The sequence below is a fragment of the Ambystoma mexicanum genome, chromosome 6p, assembly GCF_040938575.1.
Source record: "Ambystoma mexicanum isolate Mex_15411 chromosome 6p, UKY_AmexF1_1, whole genome shotgun sequence".
NCBI lineage: Eukaryota > Metazoa > Chordata > Amphibia > Caudata > Ambystomatidae > Ambystoma > Ambystoma mexicanum.
This window is the reverse complement of record NC_090935.1, coordinates 788613029-788638611: the sequence shown is the minus strand read 5'-3', so window position 1 is coordinate 788638611 and position 25583 is coordinate 788613029. Positions and strand designations below refer to the sequence as shown.

Genomic DNA, 25583 nt, shown 5'->3' with positions numbered 1-25583 from the left:
AATGTGGGGCTATAATTTAAATGTTAAAACACGAATATTTCTTACAATTCAGAGTTTGTCTGCCTACTGTTCTCTTCTCAATCGACTGCCTGGTCAAGGCAAGTGGGGGTCATATTTGCTGCACTAGGCTGGCATGGATCACTATTTTCACCAGTTAGTCACCCCAATATGACATTCTCCCAGCGTGTGGTTCTGCGGAATTCCCGCACTACTTTCCAGAGAGCTTTCAGCAAGCATTATTTTAGTAGGTACTACCTATACATGCATTTAGTGAATTAAACATGGGAATAGTTACAGGAAATACACCCATGGAATTTCTAAGTCTATTCAGCATTGTTAATTGCTATAGATGGCTCCAAATGCGAATGCTTCAATACTAAACTGCACTTTATTAATACATAATCTAGTTTTATTTTTAGGGACAAAGTTACTCACAGCCTGGAAATCCGGAAAGACTGTTTGCAAAGAGAAATATTCCATGTAGGTGGCAAACCCCTCGTTGAGCCACAGATCACTCCACCATTCCATGGTGACCAGATTACCGAACCACTAGAAAAGAAAAAAGATATCCCTGTAAATAAGACAAATGGTGGAACGCATACTTTGAAAATGCTTGATGGGTTAAGCAGTGAGCACCCTACTTTGCACACAAAAACAAATACATTAGTATGATTTAAAGAGGGACAAAAGTGAATTATAGGTGAATTATTGATTTCTGTTTATTTGTATTTGGTAGAGAATAGGTTATTTACCTGTAATGCCTGCTCTCCAGCATTGGTATCCTTCATGATGTTTGAATGTTCCCTGTCAGGCTGTGAATCCTCAGTAACGATAAGCAGTTATACTAGAAAATGTATTCAGTTTAGTGTTCTCTTGGATCATTTACCCTCTGGTATTGGGATGCATGCCCAGCTCCCCTGTCCCGCCCCCCCAAGTGGATTAAGCTAAGAGCAATACGCTAAGAGTGAGCACACCTAATGGGTCACGGTGGAAGCGGGCAGGTGTATAGAAGGGATAATAGAGCTTGAGGGGAAATGTAGAGTTTGTAGATGTTTGGCTTTCTAAGTGGTGAAGGCATACTGAACGCTATCATTTTAGATACTATGCCCCGCAAGGCCAGGACCTAGAATTAGAGAATAATAACTGTAGGCCTCGACAAGAATACCCACCCCAATCTGTGCTCCGATCCCAGGCAATAGCCTAGAAGGTTATTCTATCATTTAAGAACAGAGCCCTTTCTTGTCTCACACTGTAGGCCCATGTAACCCCAAAGGAATGTGCACAGCGAAGCGCGGGTAGGGTTGTGTCTTGTTTTGAAGGACGATCTCACTAGAAGCAGGGCAGAGGTCTGAAGCTGCCAAAACAGGGATCTCCGATTTAGAGCACCCACATCCGCAAACCCCCAGACATTATGTTTAAACTACCAGAGGCCCACTATCCAAACTCCTAAATCCCTCAACTCTTGACTGATTAGTGTGTCCACAACAGGCAATCCAGGAGACGGGGCAGATGCCAAGGGGTAGCACAAATAGAATGTCCTGTGATTTGTACTGCGAGGTGCGCAGGGTGAGGATAACAGATTTAGGACAACAATGCAAGGCATGTCGGGGTCAGCAGGGCATCTGGGATCGAACAAGGCTCCTTGCATTTCTGTGGGCTCTCATGACCTCCAGAGTATCCACTGAGCTCATGTCTAATTACCAGGTGCACCTCAAGTGGTCAAAATGTGAAAAAAAGGTCTATTCATCTAATGAACTAATTCTGTTCCTAGGGTGTTAACTTATTGAGGCCAAGGACCACGTGAAAGAAGATCGACGCAAGCAACTGCAGCCAATCATCTGGTAGTCAATAAGGAGCCGAACATCAGTCAGTTCCCAAGAGGGGAATTGCATACAGGGGGAAAAGTTAAAAAAAAGTCCTTTAAAACATTATTTCACTAGCCTTTTTGACCACAGTGAATGTACTACAAATGTGTACCTGAAGCAGGTGGATGACGGAAGAATAGGCAATGTCCCTGGTAAACAAGGAGTGCAGGTATGGCAGGATCTGCTGCGGCTGGCATTTAAGGGCATCCAACCTATGACTGCAAATCAAACAGTGAAAATCTTCCATTTCATCTTGTAGCAGGAGATAGTAAAATGAGCCTTTGCCTTTGAGAGGACATCCCTACAGTTGACGGGGCGTGCCAGTGTGATCAAATTCTAGAGACGTAGGAACCAGCCCGTGAAGTTCTGCGAGGATGGGTCGTAGTGGACAACCTCGTCCTTGTTCCTGGAAAACTTGCTCTGCACCAGAGTAAGCTTCATGGGCAGGGAAGATTATAAGAGCTAGATGCTCCGAGAACCAGAACTGTCCCGTCAGGCTGGCACCACTAAGATCAGTCTGCACAACTGCTGTTTGGCTGTGTGGAACACTCATGTATAAGTGAAAATGGCGGAAAGGCATATAAGAACCTCCTATTCCACAGAAATGTAGAGCGTTTCCCAAGCTGACTGGTGAATGGACCCTGCTGGCAAACAAGCATCAGTCATCACAGTAAATGGAGGGCATGTGACTGTTAAAGGAGCTCCGCTGGAAAGGTTGGCAATGTCCTTCCAACAACGCATTGCACTGTGAAAAGGACTGGTGAGAGATTCTTTCGTCCCAATGTCGAGAGGCCTGATCTCAGCTGGCATTCAGGAATTTCTGTGGGGTTGCGGGGGAACCAAGTCAAATGGAGCCTGCATTTTTTGATGAGCATAATGCACAAGAACATTATCTCAAAAAGAGACTTCAGTGCTCACATTGAGGAACCCTGTTGCCCAGACAACGCATGTAGTTCTGAAAGGACTGAGCCAACCCTGTCAGCCGACAGGGTGGCTGTGGAATTCGTGGTGCCCAGGTGCGACACTTGGAACAGCATTTGTTGAGAAGGTTTGGTAGATTACTTCTTGTAATTGAGTGAGAAGACTATGCTTGACAGGCTTCTGTGGTCCTTGTGTGTTGAAGGCCTTGTTTGAGAGATGGTGATCTGATCAGCCAGTTGTCCAAATGCGGAGAGATGTGGATCCCCCGACTTCCTGAGGACTGCTGTGGTCGGGGCAATGCATTTCGTAAATGCACTTGGGGTGCACGTGATGCCAAAGTGGAGGACCTTGAATTGAAAGTAGCAGCCTGCCATCCCAAAGCTTAATAGGTTGTGACGACGTTGGTGAATTGAGTTGTGGAAATAGGCATGCTCCACATCTAGGGCCATTAAAAAGTCTCCCTTGGCAAGCTGGCCGAAATTATTTTGTAGTGTGACCATTTCAAACAACTGAGGAAATCATGCAAGTAGATGCCCTAATTCCACTAGGAATTAAGGGATCGCTCTATGGCTCCACCGGACAGGAGGATGAAGCACACAAAGATGGTTTTCCGGTTTGCTGGAAGGAGGGGTTGTTGTCAGACTTCTAACAAATTCAAAGTAGTGGCCCTGGTTCACTATCAAAAGCAACCATTTGTATTTGTTTACATCAATGTTGGAATGAAGGAAGGCACCCTCCGTCTGGGGTGCTGAAATGGAAGGGTGGTGCTGGGCAGGAGTCAATCCAGCTTGTTGGGCTGGCCTTTAGGTTGAAAAAAGGCATGCCACCTTTGGGCATCTCTGTAAGGTTACGAATGAACCTTGTATTGTGGCCTGGGCGGATGATGTCCCTCTGTATGAATGGGAGCAGTACGATAAACGGTGGAATTTTGAGAAACGCTGCTGCTTTGATCGAAAGGACTCAAAGGGCCTTTTTGCTGCAGAGTGCCTACGGACGGGGGTGTCTCTGTCCATTTTAATGGCTTGTAGAATCTCATCTACCTTGTTGTCAAAAAGATCTAAAGCTAAAGGATATATCAATGACATTCACCTGACCATCAGGTCTAAAATGTGTGGCCTCCAGCCAGCCTTGGCGTCGCAGCACTGCGCCGTTTGCCCATTTGGCAGAATCCCATGTTGGCAATATCAGCACACACTGTGAAGGCAGGGTCAGGGGTGGATTTGCCTTTCTTAAGCAGCACAAAAGCTTCCTGTTTGTCGTGGGGGACTAATTCCAGGATAGGACCAACCTTAAAGCACATAATTGTGCAGAAACCCAGATTATGATCTGGTTAAAGACGATAAAGGCACTCTTTATGTAAATCTTCCACATAGATGTTCCTGATTTACAGGTGCAACAAATCTTGAAATGGCTCTTTTTATCCTTGGTGTCTGTCATGATGAGTGAAGGAAGGGATAACTTCAGTGTGCTCAACCCTGTAGGCACTCAGATGAACTTATGTCTCCTGCAGGGGAGCACTGAATGAGTGGAGGAACTTCCAACCTCACACATGAAAATTACTTTTCTGTAGCTTTGAAACAATATACAAAATGTTAAAAGGAGTCGTGGCTAGGAGCGCCAGCTGTGGCAGCTCCCTTGATGGCATCTGCACGATACGCGCAGCATAATCTAAATATGTGCAGTTTTTGCCGTCCTTCTGGAGAAGATTAAACAATGGAGACAGTCGGAAGGGCTGGGGCGTCTACCGAGGTCAGGAGGAGCTTCTGAAGCTCCTCGGTGCCCTAACGCGAAGTAGACGAACCCGCCACCCAAGCCCGCCTCCCCTACACCAAGATGGCGGACAACCTCGGAAGGCATGGCTGACGCGCCTACCCAGGACCTAGATCCAAGACTGATGCTGGCAACCACCGGATGAGGGGAGCCTGCCTGCCTCTCGGAGCCACCCACATCGGAGCCGTACCTGCATCCCAGCTGGCCCTAGGTGCTCCTACGGGGTACTTTCACACGGGGCTTCTGCTCAGTCTCCTTCTGCCTCCCCGCCCTGTGCACAGCGGAGCCCCTCCCTGAGCTGTGCAGCGGCAGGGGGGGCAGCGCTGCTGCAGGCAGCTCTGGGCCGTGCACAGGTTAACCCCAGCTCTTTCAGAGCCAAGCACCAACTGGCTCGGGTGGCCTCCACACACAGAGGGGTCCCCTACTGGGCCCGAAGGTGAAATTCGGAACTTGGCTGTTCTTGGCATCGGCCCCTGACTGCTCCCCTCCCCCTCCTTCAGGGCCCGAGGTGGGAGCGGTGATCTCCACTGCAACCGGCACCAACCTTTGGTGCTCGGGTGCGGGAACCTGCAGAGCCAGCCCTCGGGCGAGAAGCACGACTCTGCCCACCTCCAGCTGGGGCCTCCGTTTGCCTGGTTTGCCCAGGATCCCCTGGCCTCTCCTCCTAAGTGCCCTCAGCCGGCGGAATCTCTAGTAATCAGCACCATGACCTCTAGGGGGCCTGTAAAGACTGGTAGGGGGTGTCTGTACTTCTGCTCTCTATATGGTAGAGGAGAGGCACAGAGGACCCCAGCCAAGATTCTCTATTATTGGTACGTGGCCGAGCAATCAAGGCCTAGCTTCTCAGGAGGTGATGCAGGCTGATTCTTAAGTACAGTGTAGTCCCCTCCTTCAGGGCCCGAGGTGGGAGCGGTGATCTCCACTGCAACCGGCACCAACCTTTGGTGCTCGGGTGCGGGAACCTGCAGCGCCAGCCCTCGGGCGAGAAGCACGACTCTGCCCACCTCCAGCTGGAACCTCTAAGCTTATCAGAGTCAATTTACCATTCGCAATAGACTCCATTGCTTGTAATGCAGTTATTTTGTACACACCCAAACCTTAATCTAATAAAGTGCAGATATTTTGTAAGTGGCACGGTTATACACTGATTCTTAAAACCATAAGCATCCCACCGCTGCCACCAGTGTAAAGACTGGTAGGGGGTGTCTGTACTTCCGCTCTCTATATGGTAGAGGAGAGGCACAGAGGAAGTCAATAATGATAAATATATACAATTCTAAAGTGGTACCACTAATGTTATCGAATCTCATTAAAGTGCATGAACTGTACAGTTAAAATGTCACACAGATTAATAACGAGGAAACCAGCAATAGAGATAGGCAGGAACGTAAGATGGTTGAAACAATAGGCAGAATGCTGACCCCTACCGCTAGGCACAGTTCTGTGTGGAGATCCCCCCCACCTGGGCAACCTGTAAAATAAAGATATATCGCACAAGCCCAGTCCATATGTTCAATAGTCTCACTTCTTCCTATTAAGGTTTTACCCCCCCAATGTACCTGGTGGAGTAGAGTTCTCTGACGATGCGTCGACCGATCCTGCTCACACACTCTATTCACCCAGGTCCCACTAACAGGAGGTACCCACATCATACATCACCGGAAAGGCTCCAGCTAGTCTGGCCGGGCCTTCACAACAACACCATATATGGCATTTCCACCCAACAGTCAGTCAGGGGGAAGGGACAGAGTCAGGGCTTCCCAGGACTTTGGGAAAACAAGGTAATGGGTAATAGAAAGCAAAAGGCCACAGGGGCCATCTTGTTTCCCATCAGGAATCAACGGATCCCAATATGAAGGATACTCCACCCGCGCACCTGTCAAATTCAGCATGGAGCTGCCACCAGCCCATACCCTGCTCTGCGGGCCACCCACAGGTGCCCAAAAACATACACTAGGGACACAGGGTTGTACCCCCACCCATGGGTGCGATAAGGGGATCCCACGGGTCTGTTCACTAAACCAAAAGAAAGATCTGCACCTCCAGGAGTCCCATCTGAACTCCTGCACGGAAAACACGACAGAACACACAATAAAAAGCAGTAAAGGACAAGGATACGGAGGCCCTGTCCCTCCGATGCATTTCCAGCATCACAGTCGCCCCCCCCCACCCAGACTGAGGTGGAGGATGCCTAATCTCCCATGGGATAGACACCCTCATCCACACGGTCAACATACCTTCTGGAAAGGCCATCTGCATTATCGTGACTCTTCCCTGGTCTGTGCTCTATGGTGAAGTCTAGCCCTTGCAGGCTAATGGACCACCTGAGCAGTTTCAGGTTCTCACCCTTCATCTGCATAAGCCACTTCAGGGGGCTTATGATCTGTGTGGACCTTGAAGGAAGAGGCGTAAGGTAGGGCCTAAAACGCCTAAGTCTCCAAACTATACTAAAACATTCCGTTTCAACAGTAGCCCACTTTTCTCTACCCTTGAGTTGTCTACTGATGAATATGATAGGATGTTCTCTCCCTTTGTCATCTAACTGGGACAAGACAGTTCCAATTCCGGTGTCGCAGGCATCCGTCTGGACGATAAAGGGTCGGCTGTAGTCAGGCGCACACAACACGGATGCTCGACACAGACTTTCTTTCAGGCCATCAAAGGCCCTCTGACAGTCTTCAGTCCAATTGACCTTCCTAGGCTGTTTGGGTGAAGTCAGAGCTGTCAGTGGTGCAGCTATGGTTCCATAGTCCGCCATGAAATTGCAATAATACCCGGTGAGGCCCAAAGAGGCTCTCACCTGGGTTTGAGAAGTGGGAGTCTCCCAGTCCTGTACATCCTGTATCTTACTGGGGAGAGGTTGGATTTGACCCCCTCCTACCTCATGACCAAGATACGTGACTTTCCCCTGAGCTATCTGGCACTTGGTGGCCTTGCTAGTGAGGTTAGCCCTCTTTAAGGCCTGCAACACTCTACCCAGATGTGTCAAGTGCTCTTCCCAAGTGGAACTGTAGACGGCAATGTCGTCTAAGTAAGCCACACAAAAGGCTTCCAGCCCACTGAGAGCATGATTGACCAATCTCTGGAAGGTGGCAGGGGCATTCTTCAACCCAAAAGGCATGACCCTAAACTGGTAGAGTCCCTCTGGTGTTGAGAACGCCGTCTTTTCCTTGGCATGGTCCGTCAGAGCTATTTGCCAATAGCCTGAGGTGAGGTCAAAGGTGCTCACAAATTTGGCAGCACCTATGGTGTCCACGAGCTCATCAGCCCTGGGCAATGGGTGCGCGTCAGTTTTGGTGCCGGCATTGACTCCTCGGTAGTCCACACAGAACCTCCAATCCTTGGTACCTGCCTGGGAACTTGCCTTGGGGACAAGGACCACTGGACTGGACCAGGGACTGGTTGAGGGTTCAATAACACCCAGATCCAACATCTTGGCGACCTCAGCCTGGATGTGGTTCTTAACCGTATCTGACATTCGGTAGCTCCTGCTTTTGACAGGCACGCTGTCACCAGTGTCAATCTCGTGCTTACACCACGGTGTAAGGCCTGGGGTCAGCGAAAACAGAGAGGCATACTGCTGGAGCAAAGTCCTGCAGGCCCTCTGCTGCTTGGTTGTCAAATCGGGAGAGAGCTGCACTCCCTCCACTGAGCCATCCTGAGGGTTGCTATGCAGCAAATCAGGAAGGGGCTCAATCTCATCCTCTTCTTGCTCTGAAGCCAGCAAGAGACATGAGACTTCTGCTCGCCTGTGGAAAGGCTTGAGCCTATTAACATGGAATACCTGAGGGGATACCCCTGGGATTCCCATGTCAACCAGATAATTGACCTTGCCCATCTTGGAGATTATCCTGAAGAGTCCAGTCCATTTATCTACCAATGCCAAGGCTTGGTAGGCTCCATCACGAGGACCTCCTGTCCCGGAGTCCAATCCACTTGTGATGCTTTAAGGTCAAGCCAGTATTTGTTCAATTCCTGGCTGGCCTTGAGATTCGCTGTTGCTTGACCCATCATCTGTGTCATCCTCCGTCTGAGGCCTAACACATAGTCCCCCACTTGTTTGGTGGGACCGGGGTGGGGGGTGGCTTCCAAACCTTCTCTGATTAAGGCGAGGGGCCCCCTCACGGGATGTCCAAAGAGTAACTCAAAGGGGCTGAAACCAACACCCTCTTGAGGTACCTCTCTGTAAGCAAACAGCAGGCATGGCAGGAGGAGATCCCATTTTCTCCTTAGGGGCTCTTCCAAAGCACCTAGCATGCCCTTGAGAGTTTTATTAAATCTCTCAACCAGACCATTGGTCTGGGGGTGGTAAGAAGTGGAGAACTTGTAGGTTACCCCGCACTCTTTCCACATGGTTTTCATGTAACTAGACATAAAGTTGGATCCTCTGTCAGAGACAACCTCCTTGGAGAATCCAACATGGGTGAAAATGCCCAGGAGGCGCCTGGCAACCACCTTCGCAGTAACAGTCCGAAGGGGTATAGCCTCAGGGTACCTGATGGCATGATCTACCAAAACCAGGATGAACCGATGTCCGTCTGACTTGGGAGGGTCAAGGAGACCGACGATGTCGATGCCCACCCTCTCAAACGGTGTGCCAACCACTGGCAATGGCTGCAGTGGGGCAATGACACTGCCTCCAGTCTTGCCAGACAACTGACAAGTTGGGCAGGTCCTGCAGTGGGACTCCACTTCTACTCCCATCCGAGGCCAGTAGAAATGGGCAGAGCGCCTCTGCTTAGTCTTCTTGGTGCCAAGATGACCAGCCAAGGGCACCTCATGCGCCAACTGCAGTAGGAAGGGCCTGTAACAGTGGTAGGTAATTAGCTCGATACCAGCCTGCCAGAGTCGAAGTCATTCTCACCCCTAGGTATCGGATTCCCCCCGGGCTCCAAAGGAAAGGGGTAGCCCCCTTAGGGTTTCTTGCTCCTCCCCCTTTATAGTTAGGCTCACGAGTTCTGATTTGGTAAGATTAATTTTGAGACCAGAAGCCTCACCAAAGGCCTCCAAAAATTCCCTGCTCGCTCGGATGGACTCCACTGGGGCTGTTAAAGTTAACAGGAGGTCGTCTGCAAATGCTGCTACCTTTTGTTCAACCCCCCCCGAATGGGATACCCTTAATCCCCTCTGCTTCCCTAATTGCCTGCAAGAGGGGCTCAAGATAGATTGCGTAAAGCATAGGGGACAGGGGACAGCCCTGCTTAGTACTCCTGCTCACTCTGAAAGACCTGGACATAGCTCCATTCACCGCTATCCTTATGCTAGGTGTCTGTTAGTTAGCCTGTACCATACGTAAAAAATTGCCCCCAATGCCCATCTTCCTCATCACCTTGAACAGGAAGGACCATGCCACGCGGCCAAAAGCCTTCTCTGCATCCAGAGACAGAAGGACCGCAGGAATGTTCGTTCTATGAGACTTTTCCACCAGATGGGCCACCCTCCCTATGTTATCCGCTGTCTGCCGACCCTTTATAAACCCCGCCTGATCCAGATGAATCCGATCCGGAAGGAAGCCCTCCAGCCTGGCGGCCAGCACCTTCGTGAAGATCTTGGCGTCGATATTAATCAACGCGATGGGACTGTAGGACGTTCGCTCCTCCGGATTCTTATTGGGCTTCAAGATAAGAGATAATCTGCCCTCTTCCATGGAGGGGGTTATTGTCCCTGCGGCCCCAAACGTATTAAAGAGGGTAGTTAGATGTGGGACCAGAACGTTTGCAAAGGTTTTATAGAAAGCCGCAGTGTAGCCGTCTGGGCCTGGAGCTTTCTTCAGAGGAAGACCCTGGATCAATTTCAATACCTCCTCTTCCCTGATCTCCCCGTCCAACCTCTCTGCAGCCTCCTTCCCCAACGTTCCAACTCAACCTTATCTAGGAACTCTTCCTGCAAACTATCCGGAGGGGTCTGCGACAAAGTTTCGTAGAAAGACACCAAGGCCTCTCGTATCTTCCCAGCCTCTGTTACTCTTTTCCCCGATTCTGTCTTTAAGGCTGTGATCGCGTTTTTGGATTTCGCTCCCCTGAGCAACCGCGCAAGGAGAGTATCTGCTTTATTTGCCTTGGTGTAGAAATGTTGGCGCACTCTCAAAAGAACTCTCAGCCCTCTTGGTCCTAAGTATCTCCAACTGACCCAATGCTCTGCGATATTCCATCATTGCGAGCCTAGACGGGGTCACTCCCGCCTTCCGCCTCGCCAATTCGACTTCCTCTTCCAGTCGCGCCTCCAGCGCTTTCAATTGCCTCTCCCTGTGAGTCGCCACCGCTATTAGTTCCCCCCCTCAGCGTAGCTTTAAAGGCGTCCCATTTGACCTCTTCTCTTGTGTCCCCCCTTTGGTTTATGAGGAAGAAATCCCTAATCTTCTCCTCGATCTCCTGTCTGATTATTGGGTCCTTAAGGAGATGTCCTGGGTACCTCCACGTCCAAACCCCTCTCCCCCTGGGCCCTAGGTCCATAATCATAGATACCACCTTATGATCTGCTATGCCAATTGGGCCCATCACCACCTCTCGCACCCGACCCATCAAGCTCGAGGACACCCAGATGTAGTCGATTCTGTATTGGGATCCATGGACGCCTGACAGGAAGGTGTAACCTTTCTCCTCCCCTTAATCTTCTGCCACACGTCCCTCAGCCCTGCTCCGCGAATCCTATCTATTAAATCCGTAGACATCACTGCCCTCCCCACCCCCCTTATCAGGGTGTCCTGATCGGACCCGATCTTTTTTCCATGCTATATTGAGGTCGCCTAATAAGATGATTTGGCACCGGGAATTATCCTCTAGTTTATTCAGGACATGCTTCAAAAAGTGCTCTTGGCCCGCGTTTGGTGCATAGACTACTGCTACAGTATAAGGACTGCCCTGGTGTAACCCCATAGCTATTATGTACCTGCCCTCCTTGTCCCGTATAACCTCAGAGATCCTAAGGCCCACTGAGGTTTTGATGGCTAATGCCACTCCCCCAGCCCTAGTCCCGCCCGAGGCATGCAAAATCTGGTAAAATTCCCGGAATTTAAGGCGCCCTTGGTCTTTAGGTCTAAGGTGCTTCTCCTGCAGCCCCAAAATATCTGGATTCTCTTTTTTCGGAAATTGTTCTAATTTTTCCTCTTAAGAGGGGTGTTTAAGCCCCTCACATTATGCGTTAGCCACTTTAACATGGGGTGAAATATTTCGACAAGCTGAATACTCTGAGATCACCCACAACCCCATCAGCCTGAGTCATCAGGTGCCAATGCCTTACAGCCATCCCCCTCTGAGTCCCCCACACCTCGCATGTCGTTGAGTAGAACCTCTACCCACTTGGCCTTGATCCATGCTCCCCCCTGCCGCTGCCCTCTCCCCCCAAGCCACCCCCCCGAAGGGCGTGCCCTTCCCGCCTCCCTCTCACCCCCCTCTTCGGGTAAACCCACCCTTTCTGATTCAAAGTTGGATGCTCCCCCCCCTGCCAATTTCGCCCGTAAGTGGCCCACCACCCTTAAGGCAAACTGGAATTTAGGATCCTTCTTGTGCAGACCCCTGAGCATTTCTTGTTGCTTTCCGTAGATGGTTTATTACTTAGCTTCGCTCTCCTTCTCTTCTCTCCCACTGTTGACCAAGCCCAAGGCCTTGATTCGGGGCCAGTTACTGCCCCCCTCCTCCCCGATCCCGTAGGAGTGTCCTCCAGGTCCAGGCGCAATATGCTCGCACCTCCCTGTATTGTAGTTATGCGCCTCTGAGCTCCTTCCCACTCGAACAAGAGACCAAATGGAAATGTCCATCTATACTTCATCCCTTTCTCATTCAAAGCTTTGAGGACTGGACCCATTTGCTGTCTCTTCGTAAGCGTACTGCTCTCTAGATCCTGGAACAGGGCTATACACTGCCCTTGGTATTTGATTGGTTCTTGTCTCCTCGCCTCCCGGAGAATTGCTTCCTTTGGGGCATACCTAGTAAATGCTGCTAAGACATCCCTGGGCCTGAGGGGGCGCTGTTGAGCAGCCAAGGAATATGGCTGCCTAGTTTGTGAGCTCCATTCTTGCCCACCAGATTCTCCTGTGCATCGGCGCTAATCCTCGTCATCCCCCAACAGTGCTGCCACGATTTTGCTGCTGCTACTCTCCTCTCTCTGTGGCCGAAATCTGGAGTCAGATCAGAGCCTGCAGCCTGTGTATAGGACGCCTGGGCCTGCGGCGGTGCCCTGCCTCCTTGCGTGGCCGCTCTCGTCATTGGAGCTCCCCCGCCCGAAGGCGCTGCCGTGGTGGTTTCCCGGGCGCTGCCACTTGCGGTCTACCTGCGGTGCTCTGAGCCCAGTGAACGCCCTTCTTGATTGCGCCGGCTGGGGCGCAATCCTGGGACACCCGGTGCCCCAGCCGCGGACGTGGTCCTGGCCTGCCTGGTGCTATTGGCCTGGCGGCTGACTGGCCGAGCGGGGCACAGATCCGGTCCAGCAATCGTGTGCCGAGCTAGAGCCCCCTGCGCCCATATACACACGTATGCGGCCCCCCCGGCCTGTGAAATCGGGGGCCGTCTGGACTGCATTGCGGGGCCGCGGCTGACTCGCTCGCTGGCCCGAGGACCCGGGGACGCCGGCGGGCCTGCTCTCCCTACCTAACAGACCCACCACCTGAAGGCTGACAGCGGCCGCAGGACGTGGGGCTGCTTGCAAGATTGGACTCTCTGACCCATCGGGGTCCAGATGACTCTGCACACCCACCCCCCCCCGGTTGCTCCTGGACTGGGCTGCAGAATACTGGGCCGTAGCGCAGCCCTCATTTGTAAAGATTGCGACACCGACCTACAGCTAGCCGCGGCCCCCAGACATCACTGGCCTTGGGTCAGGACCAGACCCCACTGGGTGGACCGTTGCCCTCCGGATGTGCTGATTTGCGCCAGGAACACACAGGTTAGCCACCCAAAAGGCTGTGAGGTGGGTGCTGCAAGCTGAAATACACCACTCTACCTCATCCTGCTAGGGGCCCTCTACTCTCCCCGCTACTAGTTCTACACCCAGTGAGACTGCCTAAACATAAGCCCGCTCTGCTTCCCCCCCCCCCCCCAACTCTCAGTGCCCACGGTGACTGTGAGGCCCCGAGCTCCACGCGCTGAAACTTGCTTGCCTATGACTCCTTGGCCAACCCAGTGGCTCCACATATTCACGCGCGGGGAGTCTCACACCACGACTCTGGGACTTTCAGGGTGTTAATGAAGGGGGAAGCACCTTACTCTTTCAATGCACGTAGATGAGGACAGTGTCACCCGCTTAATCCAGGGAGGTACCCTACCTGCCTCACTAACGGCTCATCGCCTTGCGAACCCAGGCATACTCCAAAGTGACACTAATCACACTGAACTCTCCGGCCCTCCCCCAGCATGCTCCACCTGCGACGCCAGTGGCCGCTGCGAGGCCCCAGCGAGACTCAGTACTGTACAGGCCACCAGGCTATGTGCTGACCACTGCTGCTTCCTCATCACCGCCCTGTCACATACCAGTCCCCTCTATCAGGCTGTGACAACACCAGCCCCACCGAGCGCGATCTACTTATACGCTGCTACCGCTGACCTCCTATCATCCCCTCTACGAGGTCCCAGCCTCTGTCCAACACCCACCCCACCGAGTCGGTCGCTGCTCCCCTCCGCAGCAATGTCCAACAGAGCGCGAGGCGCTGGCAAGGTGGGTGCCATGGACAAGTTTATCAAGGCGGCGCCTCGGGCGGACCAGGCATCATCCTCTGTGGCTCAGGAGGAGGGCGAACTCCAGACTTGGCCGCAATGATGGAATCCATGGCCAAAAACTTTGCAGCCTTTCATGAAAAGCTGAATGACATCAACGCGAATGTGGCTTCTTTAAGGGCTAAGCTTGACCAACATGGGGCCAGGATTACAGAAGCGGAGCAGAGGATGGGAACTAACGAGGACAATGTGCATACCCTACAAAACACAGTTTCAGAGCTTGCCCTAGACATGAAACGGGTCAAAGCTAAATGCGACGACCTCGAATCGAGGTCGCGAAGAAATAACATTCGCATAATTGGGGTTCCCGAATCTGCGCTTAAGGGGCGCATGGAGCTTGCGGTTGAAAAACTCAAAGTCCTCCTAGACGACCCCGATCTCTCACCATTCTTCACGGTTGAAAGAGCTCATCGCTCATTGGCACCTCGGCCTAAACCAGGAGACTTCCCCAGACCAATAATAGCAAAACTGCTCAGTTACAAGGACAAGGATCACATACTCCGATTGGCTAGGGAGAAAGGGTAATTAAGGCTGGATTCGCAAATAATCAGTATCTTCCCTGATTTTTCGGTGGGGGTGCAGATGGAGAGACGCCGATTTGGTGGGGTGAAGAAAATGCTAAGAGACATGAAAATCGAGTATGCAATGCTTTTCCCTGCCCGCCTAAAATTCACCCATCGCAACAAGCTCTACTTCCTCACGGTCCCTGACGAGGCTAAGTTAAGTTCATTGAAGTGCAGATCCCACTGGCAGATCCCCTCGAGGAACCGATGGACAACGACTAGTACCAGACAAATGGACTCCTCTTGTGAACCCCCACTGGCTGCGGTGGGCTGACCGTTGACTCCCCGTGTGTCTAGGGGTCCCCCCCTCATTGTCCCGCTGCGAGCCCTCTGTGGCCCTACACTAATATATTGGGAAAACTGCTCTGTGGGGGGGGGAGCTTGCCTGACAACAATGCCACAAGTGGGGCCTGTGCACCGCGGACCAGGCTCTGCCGTCATGTACTGGTCCACGGCAATTCTATATATGACCTGGATACCCTTGATTATGCGTATCCTCGCTTTGCAACCTTACTTTCATCAGCTGATCTTCAGATTCATGTTGTATTATCGAAACTTGTATTACTACATGTGGGCAGAACGGCAGCGGCAGCCCCCACTGCAGCTGCAATACCCTCTGAGTCTAAATGTTTGTGTTTTAGCCCCGGTTGGGCGATTTCCCAGGCGTTGCCGAGTTGGGGATGACACGGAGTTGTTTACTTTAAGGGTGGGTATCTACACACTGCTAGCTGGTGCAGGGCGGTGAGGGTGGGGGGAAGAAGATGAGAGGCATTTAAGGTTTACATCAGAGGGATGTGCATCTCTAGGGAAGCAGGAGTCCTGAAATCTATAAGGCAAGCCCTAAACAATTCTGAAACTAAGCTTAAAGCCCTAGAACAGGAGTACCTCTCCACACCGACCCCAGCAACCCTAGCTAAGATCAGAACAGAACTGGAACAGTTTGAGTCACATGTCTCGAGTGAGGTGCAATACTATGATCGCCCTGTTGCTGCCCTTAAATATTGGGAGGGAGACAGACCGGGTAGAACCCTGGCCAGGCTGGTGCGGGCGGAGGGTGGTAAAACCCGAATTGATAGCATTATAGACGAAAATGGGCTGAGGCACTGGTCAAACCAATTCATACTAGACACATTTGCCAGCTTTTATGCCGATCTATACGGTCCCCAGCCTGAACACTCAGCCCAGGACTTTGATGACCTGCTGGAAAGCATTCCTATGACCCTTATCTCCCAGGACACCAGGGAGCGACTTGACACTCTGTTCACCTTGGATGAGATAATCCAGGTGATATCAGACCTTCCCAAAAACAAGGCTCCTGGCCCAGAAAGGCTCACCTCTGAGTTCTACCAGGAGCACGTGGCCATATTGGCGCCTGCTCTACACAGGGTCTGGGCCGAATCACTTCGATTAAACATCCTCCACCCCTCCTTAAGGGAAGCCTTAATAACAGTCCTCCCCAAACCTGGGAAACCCCCAGATGAGAGCGGGTCCTACAGGCCCCTATCCCTTATTAACACTGACATGAAAATCTTTGCCAAGATAATCGCAAACAGATTTCTCCCATTCATGTCCCATATGGTCCATGCGGACCAGAGTGGATTTGTTCCCGGTCGATCCACGGCACTTAACATCCGCCGCCTATTTAATGTGATGTCCAGAATTGACCCGAACGCTGATGCAGTGGCGGTAACACTAGATGCCCAAAAAGCTTTTGATATGGTCTCATGGCGATACCTATGGGCCATGCTGGAGAAAATGGGAGTGGGGCCAAATATGATCTCTTACATAAAACTCTTATACACGGGTCCACTAGCCGCCAGGGTCCTTGTAAACTCTGTTCCCTCCTCTCCCTTCACGCTACACTGTGGTACTCGCCAGGGTTGCCCATTCTCCCCCATCCTTTTTGCGCTCGCTATCGAACCCATGGCTGACCATATAAGAGGGCGTCACATCAATAAAGGCATTCGGTTACTGGACACGCCGGAAATCATCTCACTTTACGCGGATGACGTACTCTTGTATATCAGAAACCCCTCCACATATCTGACCCAATCATCCGCGACATTACCAAAATAGGCACATACTCCGGTTTCACAATCAACTATTCTAAATCTGAAATCTTCCCTCTTACTATGGAAACTCAACAACCGGCATGTGAGTACCCCCTATGCTGGTTCCCGGGTGGTATCAAGTATCTCGGGGTGCAGCTGTCGCTAACCAAACCTTCCTTACTAGTGGACAACTACGAGGCTATGGCTCAGCTCGTCGTGTCCAAGTTCTCCAAATGGCACAATCTACCGCTATCCCTTGCGGGCAGACTCTCTCTAATAAAGATGATAGTGGTCCCCAAGCTCCTTTACATCTTCACTAACGTACCAGTCTGGCCCGGGATGCAATACTTTAAGAGGCTCCACTCGGAGTGCGCCCAATTTCTCTGGCACTCTGGTTCGGTCCGCAAGAAGTGGCAACACATGACTTTACCCTATGATAAAGGGGGGCTGACAGCCCCAGGCATCCATCTGTATTGGAACGCGGCACAGGCCCAACACGCCTCTCATTGGTACACATTCCAGAATCCGCCCCCGCATGTAAAACTTGAGAAACTGGCTGGAGGTGGGAACAACATCATGACCTTATTACTGCACCGCACATTCCAAACAGACGCCCAGGCAGACCCGGTGGCCACCACGATCAGGGCTTGGAATGGTATCCTGCGCCCCGAGCAAGAGCAACACCCATACTATAAGTGGCTTCCCATATGGCAATTTCCCGGACTCTCCCCCCAAACATGACCAACACCTCTTGCGACACTGGGAAAATATGGGCTATCGAGCACTTGCTGACCTCTTCCCCGATGGTACGTTTATTACCCCTCAAACATGGCGACCAGAACACTCCAACTCTCTGCTCGAGATGTTACATTACTACAGGCTTAGAGCAGCGGTACGAGCTATGTGGCCCTCATACCCAGACGAACCCCCAGACTCACCCGAACTCCAATATATAGCAAACTCTGCAGGCGCCAAGGGCATAATATCCAATTTGTGCAAAATGCAGCTGGAGAAAACAGTGGACAAGTCTCTCAAACCGCGTGAAGCATGGGCTAGGGAGCTTGAAACGGAAATAACTGATGAAATGTGGGGCAAAATGTGTGTACACATGCGCAAAGTCTCCCTTAGCGCCAGATTCCGCTGCATACAATTCAAACTCCTCAACAGGCTCTATTACACCGTACAGAGTAGCGAAATTCACACGCATCCCGACTCATGCATGCCCTAAATGCAAATCCAGCGAAGCAGATCACATACACATGTTCTGGACCTGCGCTGCGCTAAACACGTTCTGGGTGGCTGTGACGGAGGCGCTCTCCGAAATAATTGGTTCCCCGGTGGATATGGACCCACTAGCCCTGTTGTTTGGTATCTGGGATGGGGAAAATGTAAGGAAAATGTCAAAATTCTTAAATGTAAGTGCCATTGTTGCCAAAAGATGTATATTGCAATGCTGGAAGCGCCATAATCCCCCCACCCTCATGATGTGGCTGAAAGCCCTTACCTGGATACAAATGTGCGAAGAAGAATACATTGGATCCCTACCAATCTCATCACACCCCAAAAACGTGTGGTCAGAATTCTGTAGCTACCTGAACAATAGAGACGAAGTGGAATGGAGGTCTACTCCCTCACCAGTACAGCCTAACACGCCATGTGCAGTGTGACTCTCCTTCCTTTTTTCCTTTTGTGCCTCTCCAAGACATCCACCGTCCCCAACCTGAGATGTTGAATTTAGTCATGTTGTACTGCCTTGTGTGATGTTATGTTGCTATCTTATTGCTATGTAATCTGTGCTGTGCCTGTCTTAACTTTCTGCCACTAAACAAAAGTTAAAAAAATAAAAGACGTCCCTGGGCCTTGATTGAGACCCTGCGTTACCCCTGCCCACTCTGTGGATGCGGTCGAGCTCAATCTCCTCCGGGGGCGTAATCCCCAAGATCTCTGCGAAGATGAATTGGGCTACTCCTTTTAAGTCTTTATCCTGGACAGATTCCGGAAGCATTTTGATTCTGATGTTGATTCGACGGGATTCATTTTCCATATCCTCCATTTGGATCTCCAGATTGTGCGTGGCTGCATCGAGCCTCTCAATTGCTTCACTACTAGCTGTCACCTCTTTATCCAATTCTTACAAGCCTCTCTCCAGAAGATCTGTCCTCTCGCTCCTGCTTTATTTCCCCCATAGCCGCGTTTAGGTCGGACCTGAGGAGCTGAAATTGTTCCTGAAAAGTCTTTGTCAAGCTAGTGTGCAAAGTGTGCATCTCCCCCCTGAAATCTTGCCTCGACATCGTAGCTGTGCTATCCTCTTTTGGCGGAGAGACACTCCTTGCCAGGTCCTCCCCCACAAATCTGATCAGGCCCCTAGCCTCCTGCATCGGCCAAATGGTAGGAAGGGTGCCCGGGGCCACACCGAGCGCTGACTGCGCCCTCCCACTTTATCCTTTGCTCTTCGTGGTCATATTAACGGAGGGATTAAGTGCGTGGCACACCGCCAATCCCACCAAATGCACACAAGCAGGTAACAAACTTCCCTTCTTATATTCTGTCCTCGATTGCCGGGATCTTTTAGCCTACCAAATTATGTTCCACCTTCCGTGAGTTACAGGGAGACTCACCAGTCTCAATGGCCATGCGAGGAAGTCCTCTCCAAATTGTGGGGAGCACTCGCACACGTCCAACCCAGGAGGCCAAGCACTCAGACAAGCCCCAGGGGCCGGGGAGCCAAAATCTTCTCTTGCAGGCCTGAACCCCTTGCAGTTCCTCAAGATGGAGCTCCCACGAGAGATTCCGCCGCAGGTGCCCCCCGCCCACTCAGGGTCACTCTTCTCAGTGCCTGGGGGAATCACACCAACCGGCCCCCAAGAAGGTCAGTCCGCTGGCCGATGCAGGGCCCTCCTCCGGGCCACTCCCCCCCCTCCAGAGGGGACAGGCGCCGAACCAGCGAAGCCCAGACAGCCGCAGGCCGCCCACCGCTCCTGTGCGGGGCCCGCTGAGCCGCTCCCCGCAGTACCGCCTCTGATGCGGGAAGCGCCGCACGACGGCCCTCCTGCAAGCTGTGTCCGTCTCTGCTCCCGCGGCCCCTGCCGGCACCCGCTGGACACCCAATGTCCGCGCGCCGGTTCAGCCCGAGCTCCGATCTGCCTCCTGGGGAGCCCGGCCGAGCCGCCCTCCCCTGGGGAGCCCGGCCGAGCCGCCCTCCGCCACTCCGCCTCCTTCATTCGGCGCGGACCAGGCTGCCCGCGCGTCCTTCGCCACCTGGGCTCAAGACGGGCCACTCCACCCGCGGCCTCTCAAACCCTCAGTCCGGGGCAAGCCTCCTCCCGGCGAGCCCTTTCCAGGTCGCAGCTGCCCTCCACACACGTCTCTGCCTCACCAGCGGGCGCTCCGCAGCTCCCGTGACGGTCCCCCTTGTCCTAACGCCGCCCGCCGACAAGCCTCCGCGTGTGCCAGGGGCTCGCAATCGCCTCCACTCCCAGGACCAACGCTTCTCCTGTCTCGATGGCACCTCAGAGCCCAGATTTCAGCTCCGAAGCTCACTGCAGATACCGGGTGGTGGGACTCCTCCAGTATCGGTAGCTGGGAGATCCGCAGGCGCGTCTACCCCTACGGACGGCCATCATGAATCTTGGTGTTGCATTAAATTGTTAACTTATGTGATCGCCTGTGTGCTGTCCTATAAATAAACAAATAAAAACAATAATAATGTTAAAAACAAAGCTGTGTGATGAAGATTCTTGGACAACACGTTGTGAGAATTTTTGAAGACGACTCATAAATCTAAATGTGCAGTAAGGAATTTGAAGCTGGCCTCCAAAGGTGGAGCTTAGGCAGTTAGTGGCTATTGGCTGCAGAGTAAATAACCCCAAAACAACACTTGGAGAACACTAAAGTGTATGCATTTTCTTGTATTGCTATGAAACTGATTAATGTTACTGCTGATAGGAAACATGTATACAGCATGTGACTCTATAAAGATCCATGCTGGAGAATATAGGGGACAAGTTGAACTACCAATATTAATTATATAATTTAGACAGTACACCATGTTAGGGTCTTGCCCTGTCTAACAGAGATAGCAGCATGCCGCTAGTCAGGCCACAATATATCTGACAGCACGAGTCCAAACAAGCCCATGAAACAATTTTCGCCCACAACGTTTTTCTGAATTTAAGCTATGGAAGGAACCTAGGGTGATATGCCCAGTTAGATATATGCTCTAAAGAGGAAGACATTTGGTCTGTGCTAGAACAAATGCATATTGGTTTAAGTGTGCAGCAATTTTTCTGTGGAGACATTTCACAATAATAAAAGGAGGATGAAGCAAGATGAAAGCAGATATTGAGAGAATTATAGAGAAGTAACTACCAAAATAAGCAGAAAGTGAAGAGGTAACCAATAGCATAATACTGGGAAGCAGAGAGAATAGCAGGGCATTAATAGAAGAGGCAAATAAGATTGTGTGAAGCGCACTGCAGTAAGAGGGAAACAACTGCGTAGGAGGCCAACGTAAATGGTGAAAATGAAGGTATGCCATTAAGAGAATATAACATACATGAAAAAGGAATAGCAGAAGGCAGAGAACAAAAGATGTGGTGCACACAAAAAGACAGCTAATGAAAATAAGTGAAAGAAAGAAGCAGGGAAGAGCAGAGCACTCAGTAGACGAGGGGGTAACGATACAAGTTTGAAGCAGAGTTAAATATGCAGAATAAAAGATAAATTGGAGAAAAGGCAGCCAAAGCAGAACAAAAAATGAAAGCAAAAAACAGAAAGAGCAGACAAAGTAGACAAGTGGTAGTAAAAAGGCTAAATGATAAAAGGGGTTAGCTAAGTGTATAGCTATAGAAAAGGGGACCTTCACAATGACATACATGCTGCATGTAGAAGCTTCTGCATCTCCCAAAAGAGAAATTGCAATTGAGAAGTTCCTGAATTATGTGTAAGGCCTTACAACAATGTTTTGTACAGATCAATAAATGACTATGGAATATAGCACTATAAATGGAATGCAAAAGAATAAACTTGTCATGGAGTACATATAGATAATGTACACATTTAGGTGTTGAAATAAAGGGAATAAAAGAATAATAAGATATAAGATAAATGCAGCAGTAGGAACAATAACATGCTATCTTCAACACAAGGCTGTTACAAGTACCTGATGTGCCAGCTCATGAGCGATCACTGCAGTTACCATACGCTTTTCGAGTATGGAAGAAGTGGTCTCATTGTACAAGAGTGTGGTCTCTCTGAACGTTATCAAACCCCAGTTTTCCATTGCACCCGCCTGAAAATCAGGAATAGCCACCAAATCTAAGGAGAAATAAAGAGTAAACATTTTACGTTTCTATTTGCAGCATCTTTTTCTATTCGGACGACATGCCCTGCAGGAAAACGGTTATCATGCTTGTGCCTGCCACATTATACATTCCTAAGCATCAGTGAAAGACAGCAACAGAGCAGAGTGACACATTCATGCACAGGGAGTTCAAAACATCAATGTCTGGAAATACAAAAACCCTTGTTGGATTAAAAGACCAAGAGAGAAAGACAAAGAGCTAGGCATAGAGAAAGAGATTATATGACTTACCCAGTAATCGTCTTCCTGTGGCTTGCTTCTGCTTACAAATTCTAAAAAGGGCATCGACGGGGGCGTTCCTGTTGCACGATCCCTAACCTATTTGTACAGTTAACCAAACTTCCCCAGATTATTGCTTTTATGAACCGAGGTTTGTGACTACGTGCGTCTTCACGGATATTCTTTTTTTTTTAAACTCTGCCTTTTGCTCCCAAGAGGGGAGGATGGGCTGGTGCATGTGATTCTAAGAAGATATAAGCCACAGAAAGATGATTAGTAAGCATTGTTTGTCTTCGGAGTCTTGTGAATGTGAATCTGCTTAGATTCACATGCTATGCATAGACTAATAAGCAGTACCTGGCGAAGATGCCGGGGGAGCTGAAGGGATAGTTGTGAATACATTTTTTTTAAGCTGCTTGTCCGACTTGTGAATCTGTGCGTGCTAGAGTAGCAACAAAACTCCAAGTTGCTTCTTTACAAATGTATTCTAGTGGTACATTAGTAATGAAAGTGAGCGTAGGTCCCCGACTAGGTGTTGAATGTGCTTTTGGGATAAAAGGGAGAGTTTGTGCTGGACAACGCGTAACATTGTGTGTTACGTGTCGATCTCGGTGCCTACTCGGAAAGCTCCCACAATTCTCCAATTCTGCAAATCTCCGAAAACCAAGGACTAAGTCCAATGGACGCACATACCACAACTCACAATACTGCGCTACTGTTAAAAGATGTCAGCCTAAATTATGGCAACCCACACTCGGTACAATGCTCCGCTGCTCTTGAGCTATGTCTGTGCTTCAAACAATAAAATAAATACACCCAGCAATCCATCTCGCAATAGCAGCTTTTGTGAGTGTTACCCCTTTCTCCCTGTTGCCACTTAAACAAAGAACTGGTCCGTTTTTCTGAGCTTGTCTTCTTAAGTTGTACTTGACTGCCCTGTGTATACCAAGTGTATAAAGTGCCCTTTAACCCGTGCTTTGAGGGTACTGGAAAAAACACTGGCTTGTCTATGTATTGATTGATATGAAAATTTGAAATGTAGTATGTGTCCTTAAAACCACCTTGTTCTTGTGTATGGAGACCCACGGTTCTGAAACAGAATGTCTATAGCTCACCTATCCTTCTTATGGAAGTGATGGCAACACGGAATGCCACTTTGTATGTAAGGTCACTAAGCTCTGGATGAAAGGGTCTCCCCATAGGTTCACACAACACAACGTTTAGACCATAGCCTGGTGGGATGCGGTATATGCGTTTAACCCATACATTAAAGCCTTGTAATAAGGGATTTGAGCAAGTAGATCTTGCACTCTTTCCTGAGAGGGGTAGCCTTTACCAATTGTGTATCTAGAATTTAGTTTTGACTTGGAAGGAGGCTCGACTTCTTTTCGTTGACGAAAAATCCCAACTTGTGTAGGGAGTTGTTTCTGTGTGTGCAGTCGGCATTGCTTTGCACTCTCCCCGGTTATAAGCCAGTCACCCAGATTATGTTATTTGGCATTTCTATAGCCCTCTATATATCATTGGTTTAACCTCAAAGAACTGGTAGGTTGAACGCCCTTGGGGACCGTGGTCCAGGTCAGTTGAGAGAGTAAGGTGTCAAAGGGTGCTTGGGTGCACCAGTTATGTGTACAGCTGATGCAATTGCCTGATGGTAGCAGCATCCTAGCATTAGGTGTGGTAGAATTGATATCAGTTGGATGTGTGCAGTCTGGAGGGTGGACTCCAAGACTGGATTCTGGCTGCGTTAGGCCTGTGTAGGACGCTTATGTGTGCAGCTAGGCCTGTTTGTCATGGGATGTAGCTGCATATTATTAGAGTGATGAGGTGTTCATGGGGTAGTCTTCGTATGTGAGCAGGTAAGCTGAAATTGATAGAGGGGTGTAGCTGTACTCTCATTGTATGTTGGTGTACAGTAGAGAGTAAGCCTAGTGTCATGGGAGGTGAGTGTTTGGGTGGAGTTATGATCTAAGGAGTTTGCTATTCCGGATTCGAGCGTGCGCTTTCTTAATAGTGACTTATAAGCGTATTCAGTGGTGTCGTTCCTCGGAATTTCCTTGAGCATTTGTCATCAGTTGCAAGGAATCAGTCGCCTCAAATGGTCGTGGTCGGCATTACGGAAAGAGCCATGCTTTTAGAGCTTTGCGGAAGGTCATATAGTCTTGGGTGTGTCGAATGTGCGGAGGGAGCGAGTTCCACAGAGATGGGGCAAAGGTTGAGAAGGCAGATCCTCCGATCCGGACAGAGTTAGAGGTTGGAATCACTAGAAGGAAGGTAATGCTTGATCTTAGGGTGCAAGGTGGGAGGTAGGGTTTTATTTTTTCTTGTAGGTACATTGGGCCGATCTTGTGCACTGCTCGGTGAGTGATGCATAGGGTCTTGAAGGTGGCCCTTCGTCCGACAGGGAGCCAGTGATGGGTTTGGAGAGCTAGCGAGATATGGCCTCTTTGAAATAGGCGAGGGGCAGTTTTGCAGCAGCATTTTGCGCTCCTTGTAGTTTATTGAGTTAGTATGCCGGAGCTCCTAGGTATAGGGAATTGGCATAGTCCAGGCTCAACATCACAATAGACATAACTGCGGCAAGACTGTTCGGGTAGCAGAGGTAGGGAAAAATGTGCCTGAGAGGTTTGAGGTGGTAGTGATTGCATTTTGACACGTTGTTGATCTGACGGGAGAGGGTTAGGCCTTAATCCTAGGTTCTTCACTATATCGGGGGAGGTGGGGAGGGGCCAAGGGAGCGGATGTGGCAGAAGGGCAGTATTGCTGCACACCATGATTTCAGTCTTATAAGGATTCAAAAGGAGGTGGTTAATTGTCATCCATCGGTCAATATCGCGCAGACAAGCTTCAAGGTATGGATGGGAGTTGGTGCCGGACTTGGGAATTCTTAGGATAATTTGGGTACTGTCAGCGTAGTTGTAACAGGAGATGGTGTGCGTGTGAATGATTCCTGGTAGAGTGGTCATATAGATGTTGAACAGAAGAGCAGATAGGCATGCGCCTTGGGGTACCCCAGTGTTCACTGAGCGAGCAGTTGAGACAAAGGGGGAGAGGAGGGTTATTTGTTTCCTGTTTCTGAGGAAGGAGGCAATCCATTTGAGAGCAGTGCCACGGATTCCTAGGGA

The 25583-nt window shown here is 50.3% G+C and overlaps 1 protein-coding gene across 1 annotated transcript in view; it reads right to left on the bottom strand.

The window, feature by feature from the left end:
- Positions 1 to 25583, bottom strand: part of LNPEP (leucyl and cystinyl aminopeptidase) — a 1221122-nt gene that overhangs the window by 752661 nt on the left and 442878 nt on the right. Inside the window, exons 6-7 of the mRNA XM_069627677.1 lie at positions 22039 to 22193; positions 436 to 549 (exon numbers count right to left, since the gene is read on the bottom strand). Coding sequence (XP_069483778.1) covers positions 436 to 549; positions 22039 to 22193 — 269 coding nt within the window. The remainder of the gene's footprint in view (positions 1 to 435; positions 550 to 22038; positions 22194 to 25583) is intronic.